General features: G+C 42.0%; 1 protein-coding gene across 1 annotated transcript in view; it reads right to left on the reverse strand.

Annotated features, from left to right (window-relative positions):
- The window catches only part of dhx32b (DEAH (Asp-Glu-Ala-His) box polypeptide 32b), a 78,438-nt gene that overhangs the window by 50,012 nt on the left and 16,137 nt on the right, over positions 1-12,289 (reverse strand). Inside the window, exon 7 of the mRNA XM_060932803.1 lies at positions 10,041-10,232. Coding sequence (XP_060788786.1) covers positions 10,041-10,232 — 192 coding nt within the window. The remainder of the gene's footprint in view (positions 1-10,040; positions 10,233-12,289) is intronic.

The raw sequence follows: 12,289 nt of genomic DNA on the forward strand, positions 1-12,289 counted from the left end.
CAGCGGTAGATATGAGGATGCTTAGCTCTGTAACGAACTTCACTTACTGAAGTGAATGTAAACAAACTGCATGGAAATACAAGTGAATGATTTATGTTTAACCTCGTTTCTTTAACCCTTGTGCCTCACTAAGGACATTTTTGGCTTGTCAGTTGTTAATTTTCTTTATTATTTTGACTGTGTTTATACATATTACGGGTGTAACGATTCATCCACTACATCGATGAATCGATTTATTTACCTTCGTTCCAAATACAACGATCTGTGCTCGGCAAGTTGGCCTTCCGGATGACATACATCGATCTAATATCGTTTTAAAAGGTAATCAATCGATTGTATCGATACTAGGAAATAACGCATTGGATTTAATCACATCAGACTTTATATTGATGTTTTTTTAGCACTTTTAATGATAAAGGCGTTAAACGTTACCCGATTCAGTCTGCCTGTCTGTGACGTCATCGTCACGCGCCAGCAGCAGCACAAATCAAAACATAGCATGATGGCGGATAGCGGAGGAGAAGCCGGTGTTCTGTAAAGTTATCCTACCTTTATTGTCAAGAAAATGTCAAGAAAATGTTAACTCTTTTTAAACCATTATGACAACAAAAAAACTACACAAATGACCCTGATCAAAAGTTTACATACCCCAATTCTTAATACTGTGTATTTCCCCCTTTAACATCAATAACAGCTTGAAGTCTTTTGTGATAATTGTCAATGAGTCTCTTTATCTTTTCAGATGGTAAAGCTGCCCATTCTTCTTGGCAAAAAGCCTCCAGTTCCTGTAAAGTCTGGGGCTGTCTTGCATGGACTGCACGTTTGAGGTCTCCCCAGAGTGGCTCAATAATGTTGAGGTCAGGAGACTGAGATGGCCACTCTAAGGCTTCGTTTACATTAGACCGTATCTGTCTCGTTTTCTTCGTGGATGCACTGTCCGTTTACATTAAAACGCCTGGAAACGCCGGGAAACGGGAATCCGCCAGCGTCCACGTATTCAATCCAGATCGTGTCAGCTCCGGTGCTGTGTAAACATTCAGAATACGCGGATACGCTGTGCTGAGCTCTAGCTGGCGTCGTCATTGGACAACGTCACTGTGACATCCACCTTCCTGATTCGCTGGCGTTGGTCATGTGACGCGACTGCTGAAAAACGGCGCGGACTTCCGCCTTGTATCACCTTTCATTAAAGAGTATAAAAGTATGAAAATACTGCAAATACTGATGCAAATACTGATGCAAATACTGCCCATTGTGTAGTTATGATTGTCTTTAGGCTTGCCATCCTTCCACTTGCAAGTAGTAAGTGATATGCGCTGGGATCACACACACAGCGGCTCAGTCCCGAATCGTGGCTTGTGCACTTCACTCACGCGCTGTGTGAGCTGCGCAGGGCCGGAGTGCGCACCCTCCAGAGGGCACTCGCTGTTCAGGGCGGAGTGATTTGGAGCGCAGGATGCCTGCGGAGCCGAGCGTATCCGTGTATTGGCGTTGCTGTGTGCACGCAAATCGTGTATTGGTGTTGCTGTGTGCACACTAATCGTTTTAAAAACGTTAATCTGATGATCTGCTGATACGGTCTAATGTAAACATGGGCTAAGACCTTCACTTTATGCTGTTGTAGCCACTGACAAGTTGATTTGGCCTTGTGTTTTGGATCATTGTCGTGCTGGAATGTCCAAGTTCGTCCTATGCGCAGCTTCCGGGCTGAGGCGTGTAGATTTTCCTCCAGTATTTTTTGATAAGTGACTGCATTCATCCTGCCATCAACTCTTACCAAATTTCCAGTGCCTTTGTAGTTCACACAGCCCCAAAACATCAGAGATCCACCACCATGTTTCACTGTGGGAATGGTGTACTTTTCATCATAGGCCTTGTTGATTCCTTGCCAGATGTAGCGTTTAGTGTTGTGCCCAAAAAGTTCAATTTTGGTCTCATCACTCCACACAACTTTTTGCCAGAAGGTTTGGGGTGTGTCTCTGTGCAGTCTGGCATATCGTAGACAGGCTTCTTTGTGGCATTTGCGTAGAAGGGGCTTTCTTCTGGCAACTCTCCCATGCAGCCCATTTCTTCTCAAGAGTCTCCTAATTGTACTCTTTGAAACATCCACATCAACTTGTTTCAGAGAATCTCAAAGTTCACCAGATGTTATTTGGGGCTTCTTCTTTACATCACGCACAATTCTTCTAGCAGTGGTGGGTGAAATTTTTCTTGGTCTACCTGAACGGGCTTTGGTGTCTACAGAGCCCCTGACTTTCCACTTCTTGATTATTGTTTGAACAGTGCTGACTGACATTTTTAATTGCTTTGATATTTTCTTATATCCCTTCCCTGATTTATAAAGTTCAACTACCTTTTCACGCAAGTCCTTTGACAATTCCTTTGATTTTCCCATGGCTCAATCTCAAAGATGACGCGCAGCACTGGATGAGGGATAAAAGGTTCTCTCAAAAGTCCAGCAATTTACTGACTTTTATTTTCACCCACTAATTAGAAGAAAACAGATCACAGGTGAAGGTAGTTGCCTTTAATTGCCATTCAGTCCTGTTTGTCAAATTGTGTACAGGTTTTCAGGCCAATTCACAGGGGTATGTAAACTTTTGATCAGGGTCATTTAGGTAGTTTTTATTGTTTTCATGGTTTTCAAAGAGTAAACGCAGTAATGAATGCAATAAATAGCTTCAGCCAACCATTAACCACAAGTGAAATAAAGGTTTTTGTGTATTATCATTCAATTTCTCTTAGAAATAGGCAAGAAACGAAACATTCTGTTGGGGTATGTAAACTTTTGCCCACCACTGTATGTTTCCAACACTCACACATGCACATTTATTTCTCAATACACATCCCACTCTAATCTAAGGGGAAAAAGAGGCACAAGGGTTAAGTACCATGATGAATATTTGTTTGAGTATTGATGACTCTCCACACATCATGTTTATTTACCTATACATTTTTCTCTTTACAGGTGATCTTGCAACTGATGGCAAGGCAGAGATCACACGGCGATAGACCAGCAAATAATGCCACCGGAGCCTTAAATTCAGCGACGGCGATGGTGGACGACACACTGCTGCAATCAGAGCCTGGTAAGTTTCTTTTCAAACATTTTCGCCTTGTATAAAGGTTTTTTTTTAGTGAGTGACCGTTACTAGTTACTTAAATTAATGTTTGTTTGTATAATGTTATAATGAAATCTGACGCATAGTTTCATTCACTAGTTTGTTTTTGTAACTGTGAACTTGGTTCAAAATTTTTCATTATGAACTGAACTAGCTCATTTTAAAATTTGTGAACTGAACTTTGAAATAGTTCATGTAGAAAGTGAACTTTCCCAACACTGGCTGTTTTTATGTGGTTTATAGAGTTGTCCACCATCAGGGACGAGGACCTGATGTCTCCACTCCACTGCAGCTCAGGACAATCGCAGCAGACCAGACCTGGCAAGTTGTTGTGCTGAGAGTATCCAGTAGTCTGTCTCACCGGATACTATGCAAACATGGATATATACCTAATAGTGTGACTTTTTAATATAAATACATGCTGTAATAAGTGACCAATCATTCATATAAAATCCCCTACCAACCGTAAACGGTTAACTAATGCTCTTATTGCTGAGCTGACATGTTTCTTATTGTATTGCTGAACCTGTGTTAATCTACTTATGACTTAATAAAAACTTTTAAACTCATTATTCTGTTCTTGTACACAGCTAAGAGGAAGCGAGACAGCAACACTGAGCTCCTGGACTACCTTGAGCGGGTGGACGAGAGGTTCCTGCAGCACAGCAAGGAAATGAACGATGCCTTGCTGCACAAGCTGGAGGCAGACAACAGTGCGTTCCTCAGTATAATGGAGCGCATGGTGTCTGTAATGGAGGCGCAAGCCAGAAAATAATCATACCACTTGTTTTGCACCGTTCATGTCACTTTATGTCGTGTTTCTACACTATGTAAATAAATGCTTTTTTCTAAAGAGACACGTCTGCTTGTATACGTTTTCACTAATGATGTAAAATTATTTTAACTGTGTAATAAGTACAAGTAAAGCTGGTTAGAGCTTGTGAAAACAAGTAATGAAAGAACTCAACAAGCTACCTTTTATAACACACGTTGTCAGTCACTTTATTTACAAATAAATGACTTATTTCTATGAACTTATTGAACTGAACAATTAAACAACTTTGACAAGAAGTAAATAGCAAAATAACCAAACAAATTACTCATTCCCTCTGTTAAAGTAGGCCATTAAAGCGGCTCTAATGCCAGCCCCTTCTTGACTGCCATGTTCAGGTAATGCCTGAAGAGGAGGCTGGATGTTGGCATGTCTGTCTTGGTGCTCTTCAGTGAAATTGTTGCCATGCTCCTCACAGATGTTATGAAGGACACAGCAGGTCAGTGCCATTTTCTTGCACAGTTCCAGCTTGCAGTCATTTCTTTTTAGTAGGCACCTCCACCGTCCTTTCAATCTCCCAAATGCCATTTCCACAACCAATCGTGCACTCATGGATTAAAGTTTTCCATCGCTACAGCAGATTTCCGTCAATTGGGAGTGCTAAAGGTCAATAATGAGATTGATGCAGTGCTACGTTTGAGTATATGTAAAAGAATAAGTTGTTGCGCTAGATAGGCCTAAATAAATACAGTCTACGCTACTGTCTAGTCCCGGGGAGGCTAGGCGTAGGCCACTGATGAAACAACTTGGCTGTCCTACTACTGGGCAACTACTTGCCTACTACTAATACTAGGCCTATTGTTGTAGTAGTAGTAATAATAATAATGATATTTGCCTATTGAAAGGTGATCAGGTGAAAAATCTAAACAGCCCTGTTGAAGCCGCAGCAAGACCTATGCTATTAAGCCTTTTGTAGGTTAAACGGGCTTCGGCAGACAACGTTCTGGAAAGGCTGTGTTTTTCTTTGGTTTGATTAGCCTACGATTTAATCTTTAAACATTATGGTTTCAGCAGTTCGCTTAAACATTGGAGGCTGCAGAGTCGGGCTGCAAGATTTCCCGACACTTGTTTAAGATGCCAAACTTCATAGTAAGGAGAAAATAATTCCACCGTATTTAGTGCCTCGTCAGTCTCAAAAATTAATAGTGAAGGACCAACGTGAATGAAGTCCCAAAAAACCATGTCGTAGGCCTATATTTTACATTTTCAAAAAAGTCCGGAATTGGAAGTCGTTCAGTGGAGTGTAATGAAGTGTCTCATTCACTAAGCACAAAAGGTCGGAAAACAGTGGAGAAAACAGCTATTGCTTAAATAGGCTACTAATGTTTTACATTAGTAATTTAATGTATGTGACAAATAAATTCATTGATTAAATAGATAAAGAAGCCAATACTCCGAAGCTCAAAATTCAGGAAAGTGGCTCCGGTGTCGCAAGTGCACAAGAACAGTTATTTGAAAGTTAACCTGATGAATTTGTGTGTGCATGTGCAATTTCATGAAGAACCGGGACAATTGGCATTCGGTGAAAGATTCACACCTATGACTCATTATATTCGCGCGTGCCCTCTCGCCCACTGTTGCTTCGTTTTCCCGATTTACATGAGTGTCTGAAGATGGAGTTTTCAGAAATCTCCACTCTGCCCCGATTTTGCGAAAGTAGCTGTTTTCAGTGACTGAAACCTCCGTATAGCTGTGAATGAGAGGTGCAACCGAATAAATAAATATGCGTCTTTTTTATCCAGCTACATGTAGGCTATCACTGCGCAAAGCCTCTACTGTTGAAATGGTAGTAATATTTGTTAAAATAATAGCAGGCTAATTTCCACATTAATTGGTAAAATGGCACAAGGGATGTGATGGGGGGATGGCTGTTTTATGAGGGGAATTGTTTGGTGATTTTTATTTTAGAAGGGGGATGCCATCCCCCCACATCCCCCCCTCAACTCGAGTACTGCGCATAAGGCCATATTTCACCGGACATAGGCCCTTCGATTTCCATCACTAGAGCGCGTCAAATTACTTTCGGTTTTGCCAGCATGGACGCGCTTTTTTTTTAAATGAAGGCACAGATGTGTCAGACATTGACAAAACAGTAAAGAATAAGTGGACATGGGCTTGGCTAAATGAAATGGGCGATAATGGCAAGCCATTTAGTTCATGGTGCAAAAAGATGAAAATGGCAGGTGTGTGCTTTTGTGTAGTTTGCCATAAAAAAATAGTCTATGGAAGCAATGGCAAAAAAGTGCTAGCACGCCACTTGCACTTTTCTCTTAACCACTGTTGTGCATTACTAAAGTATTGTTGAAATAAATTTGTGCTGAAAGCTTGATGTTTCATCATTTATAGCCAGTAATGACAATGGTAAAGTCTTGCCTTAGCTTTAGTCATTGTTAAAATTATGTAAATGTACTATAAGTAGGGGATAATGGACAACACGGCGTTTAAAATTTGACACATCGCTGATGTGGTAGGGGCCAACGACATGGAGCTTTTTTTTTTCAGTCAGATGATTTTTTTTTTTTTGCTTAAATCCATGTGCACTGCCGAGTCTGTAATTGTAGGTGTGTTGTTCAGGGGTCAATCTGCCAGTGTCAGAAAAGGGTTTCATCAGCCAGTTCTGCATGGGGTAGGCTGGATCACCTATCAGGTAATGTCCAACCTCACAGCCAGAGATGGTCACTTTGCTTTGACCTAGAAATTCCCTGTCACTTAGGATTTCCCACAAATGTGACTGTTTTAGGACTCTTGCGTCATGCACACTCCCTGGAAAGCCAACACACACATCCCAGCAAAGACCTCTGCCATCTACAACTGCTTGCAGAACAACCGAATACCATCCCTTCTGGTTGTAGTAGTCTTGGGGATACTCTTCTGGTGCTATAATGGGAATGTGGCTTCCATCTATTGCACCAACACACTGTGGCACTCTCCAACGACTCTGAAAGAGAGCAGCCATTTCCACTAACCTCTCAGCATCAGGGCATGTAATGTGGGCAGGGAGCAGCACCTTGATGACTGTGTTACAGAAATCCTGAACGCAATTAAAGACGGTGCTCACGCCTACTCCAAAAAGATGGCTGATGGTCCTGTATTCACCACCAGTGGCCAGCTTTCAGATGGCAATAGCCACCCGCTTCTGGTTTGGGACACACAAACGGTAATTTGTGTTCCTTCTCCCCAAGACATGCCTCACCCGACTGCAGATATACTCAAACGGCTCTCGGGACACATGGAAATTCTGCATGAACTGGTTTGAGGTGAAATCAGGAACAATTGTGTCCCACCAGTAGCGAGACCTTGGGTGTGCCCAGACAACATGTGATCTCCGCCTTGCCATCAGTCACAAGCTTACCTGTAAAGAGAAAAATGTATAGGTAAATAAAAACATGTTGTGTGGAGAGTCATCAATACTCAAACAAATATTCATCATGGTACTTAACCCTTGTGCCTCTTTTTCCCCTTAGATTAGAGTGGGATGTGTATTGAGAAATAAATGCATGTGTGAGTGTTGGAAACATAAGTGTTACATTTACTTGTGGAGTTAATGTACAGCACATTTGCCATACTTTATATTCTATTGACCTTATTATATTTCTATGTATGAACACAGTTAAAGTAATAAAGAAAATTAACAACTGACAGGACATAAAATGTCCTTAAGCTTCAGTCACAACCAGCCGTACGTGCTCCTACGGCCGGTCTACGTGCAAGAAACGCATGGAGGGCGCGCGTGTGACGTACTGATTTTCGAGCCGTAGACTGGCCGCAGACCGGCCGCAGAGGTTCTTTGTCATGTCAAACAAACTCTACGGGCGCTTACGTTTTTTTCAGGTTGCAAGACAAACTTACGGCCAACGCGCGTCTTTCTCCACGAAAAAAAAACGCAGCGATTTGGGAAACGCCAAAAATCGCACGGCCAAAAAAATCATACGTCTGGTTGTGGCCTAGGCTTTAGTGAGGCATAAGGGTTAAAGAAACGAGGTTAAACATAAATCATTCACTTGTATATATCCATGTTTGCATAGTATCCGGTGAGACAGACTACTGGATACTCAGCACAACAACTTGCCAGGTCTGGTCTGCTGCGATTGTCCTGAGCTGTTGGATGGTGCAGGAGAGCTGCAGTGGAGTGGAGACATCAGGTCCTCATCCCCGATGGTGGACAACTCTATAAACCACATAAAAACAGCCAGTGTTGGGAAAGTTCACTTTCTACATGAACTATTTCAAAGTTCAGTTCACAAATTTTAAAATGAGCTAGTTCAGTTCATAGTTCATAATGAAAAATTTTGAACCAAGTTCACAGTTACAAAAATGAACTAGTGAATGAAACTATGCGTCAGATTTCATTATAACATTACACAAACAAACATTAACTGAAGTAACTAGTAACGGTCACTCACTAAAAAACTTTATTCAAGGCGAAAATGTTTGAAAAGAAATTTACCAGGCTCTGATTGCGGCCATGTGTCATCCACCATTGCCTCCAGCATCACCGTCGCTGAATTTAAGGCTCCGGTGGCGTTATTTGCCAGTCTATCGCCGAGGACCGAGTCCAGAATATCGAAGTGGGGGTTCTGCCTCGGCCGCCCGTTGCCGCTTCAACCGAGGTCCTTTTTTTGGTCCCTGTAGTCTTTCTTCAGTTTCTTTAATTTGTTGCTGATCTGCTCGAGAGTACGTTCGTACCCCGCCGCAGCCATCTCTTTTTGTATTTGGTGTAATAGGGTCCGCGTAGCACCCTCCAGTTTCGCCTGGACTTCATCTGTGGACCATATCGCTAGGAGACAGATTGTTGTCTCCTCCACAGACCACTGCTGCTTTACTGCATCCATGATATCTCATCGCTTTAAAAATGGTGCCCTCTCGCGGTCTTGCTATTGTTGTTGGTCTTAACAACTCCGCCCCCCTGCTGACGTAAGCAGTTCTTTCCTCTAGCCCAGCAAAGAGCTGGTGCTACCCTGGAACCGGTTTTTCTGGCCCAGAGCCAGTTCTTTGTCAGTGGAAACAGAAAACCCAGTTCCAAACTAAGCACTGGCCCTGAACCAGCTCTGGAACTGATTTGGTGGAAAAGGGCTATCAGAGAACTTCACAGTCATGTGAAAGATACACAATGTCACTTATTAATTATTATCAAGACAATCATCTGTGCATCACTACATCTTCAGTATTAGCACTATGTAACCCACAGCACTAAAACTGACTTTACTGAGTTCCACAAGTCACAGCCATAATCCACAATGGGGCTCAAATCACACGGAAATCCAAACTTGTTCTCACAACCATGCAGTCTAGGTTTTGAGTAACAGTTTAGAACCTGAAATGAAAAACTAGGTCATAATAAAAAATAATTTTATTTGATGTTTGTGTGTGTGTTTTTTTAAAGGTAAGAATTTAATGAAGTATTTATATCACAGCACTGTTGAATGCTTAATTGTGATTGGTCAAAGTGTTGACTGATTTTTTTTTTTAGTAACAGTACTCATATTAAAGTATTAATGTACTAACTCAGAAGATTGCAAGTTTGAATCCCAATAATGCCACAACCAGCCCTGTCCGAGTGTCCAAGACAGCAAAATTGGCCATACTCTCAGGTTTTGAGCAACCGTTTAGAACCTGAAATGAAAAACTAGGTCATAATAAGACATAATTTTATCTGATGTTTGTGTGCGTGTGTGTTTTTTTAAAGATAAGAATTTAATGAAGTATTTATATCACAGCACTGCTGAATGCTTAATTGTGATTGGTCAAAGTGTTGACTGATTTTTTTTTAGTAACAGTACTCATATTAAAGTATTAATGTACTAACTCAGAAGATTGCAAGTTTGAATCCCAATAATGCCACAACCAGCCCTGTCCGAGTGTCCAAGACAGCAAAATTGGCCATACTCTCAGGGTGGGAAAAATCACATACTCACTCTCCCATCACTCACAGTGGCACTAATCAGTCGCAAGAGTCTGTGAGCTCCTACATGCAGAATAGGGCAGATATCCCTGCAAATCTTCACATTCTGTTTTTATTTATGTTTTACACAGTGCCCCAACTGTTTTGGAATTGTGGTTACATCACTTAATTAAGATGAAATTACCTGTTAGCATGGCAGCGATGGTGAGCACCTCACTCACACAGTCAAATTCACAGGAAGCCAGAAGTGTCTTCGCCATCTGGGGCTCCAGAGGAAATTCAGACATTATTATTCCAATCTCCGACAGATTACCATCATTATCTAGAGCCGCTAGGTAGTCCAGCTCTTCTAAAGCCTGCATGAGGCCCTCAGGATCTACAAGTGGATTAAAAAATGCTCTATAAATTATGTATATTCAACGTATAATCCTATAGTCCTCAAACAGTGGCGCTACATCTTTATAGAAAATAACTCAATGAGCAACTCTACTGCACTGTGTGTGAGAACGAGAATGAATGAGACCTCATATTATATACATTACAATGACTGCAGCTTTCATACAATGTGTCAATTTTAACTAAAACCACTCCTATACTTCCAGTCCATCAGTACTGCATGCTTTTCGAACAGATTTTCTCCTGTCTCTCTTTCTGCTAATAATGTGCATGCGGATGTTCCTAGAGCTTCAGGCATCCAGAAGCAGGTCAGCTCTGGAACAAAGAGGCCAGTGAGAGTGCTCTTAGCTCAGCAAGCCGCCCAGTAATGCGGCCAATGCCATCTCTGCCTGATCTGTGGGCCAAGAAAAACCTGGCTGTCCTAGCACATACTGAGGGAAAGAATCAGCTTATACTTGTTGAACTCTATTGAACAGAAGCAGCTTGTTTTCAGTAAGTAAACAACATATGCCTTAATGCAGTTTACCCTGCACTAATAACTCTCAGGATGAGAGTATTTTTCTGACAAGCACAAAAGTGGCAATAAAATTCCTGCAGACTGAGGGAAACAAAAGTAAATGTAAACTTCGAAGCAACAAGCTGAGTGTATAAGTTTACTTTACAGAAGTGTCACAAAACTGACATATGTGCATGTCCATACAAAAAACTTTAGCAAAATATATTTACTGATAATATACTGTATATTTATCTGAGCTTGAGTACAGTATAAAATTATTATTATTGTTATGAAGGGGAAATAGCAAATGAATAAAAATCAACATGTCTGCCCAAATAGGGACAAAACATATTCAATATATTAAAACCAATTATGATAGTTCACGCGGCACGGTGGTGTAGTGGTTAGCGCTGTTGCCTCACAGCAAGAAGGTCTGGGTTCGAGCCCCGTGGCCAACGAGGGCCTTTCTGTGTGGAGTTTGCATGTTCTCCCTGTGTCTGGGTGCTCCGGTTTCCCCCACAGTCCAAAGACATGCAGGTTAGGTTAACTGGTGACTCTAAGGCCCTGTCCACACGGCAACGGATTCAGGTGAATCTGATAAAATTGTTTATCGTTTCGGCCTGGTGTCCACACGGCACCGGCGTTTTGGGTGCCCCAAAACGAAATCTTTTGAGAACGGGTTCCAGAGTGGAAAAATCTGGCAACGGAGCCGTTGCGAAGTCGTCTGGATGAGTAGAACGGATTTGTTTACGATGACGTCACAACCACATGTGCTTCACGCCGGGTAGAAGTGTAACGAACTCGATGCGAGTTGTCAACAAATCCTATAACTTGGTTCATGAAACACGCTTACAAAATATTTTCACTGTGAATATTTATTGTGTAATGGTGTAAAGTGTGAGAGAGAGAGAGAGAGAGAGAGAGAGAGAGAGAGAGTGAGAGAATAGCCCTTAGGGCAGAGTCAATCCCGCCAGCAAAAATAGGGAAAAAAAAAAAGGAGCGATCTCACCTCTTCAGATGTTGGTTTAAGTCCGACAATACATTCCTCAAAAAGGGCCGTTCATTCCTCTTTCCGAGTCTCCATTCAAAAAACGACCACGTGATTTAAAGGGACTATATCCATAGGATAGGGAGTGAGAAAGTGTGTGCGTGTGACAGTGACAGGGATAGTCACTGTGCGCATGCACAGTTATGCGCATGCGTCTACTTCTATTGTTCTGGTGTCTCCGATGGGACCGTCTTACAGCGCACCTAGAGGTGTGGCATGTGTATTGCATCGTTTTCAGCAAGCGTTGCGTTGCCATATGGACCTGAAATTTAACTGAGCCGTTGCCCATGTGGACGCGATATTTAAAAAAAAAAAATCTTGTTGCTGTTGTCGTGTGGATGTAGCCTAAATTGACCGTAGGTGTGAATGTGAGTATGAATGGTTGTCTGTGTCTATGTGTCAGCCCTGTGATAACCTGGCGACTTGTCCAGGGTGTACCCTGCCTTTTGCCCGTAGTCAGCTGGGACAGGCTCCAGCTTGCCTGTGACCCTGT

The sequence above is a fragment of the Neoarius graeffei genome, chromosome 11 (assembly GCF_027579695.1).
Source record: "Neoarius graeffei isolate fNeoGra1 chromosome 11, fNeoGra1.pri, whole genome shotgun sequence".
Lineage (NCBI taxonomy): Eukaryota > Metazoa > Chordata > Actinopteri > Siluriformes > Ariidae > Neoarius > Neoarius graeffei.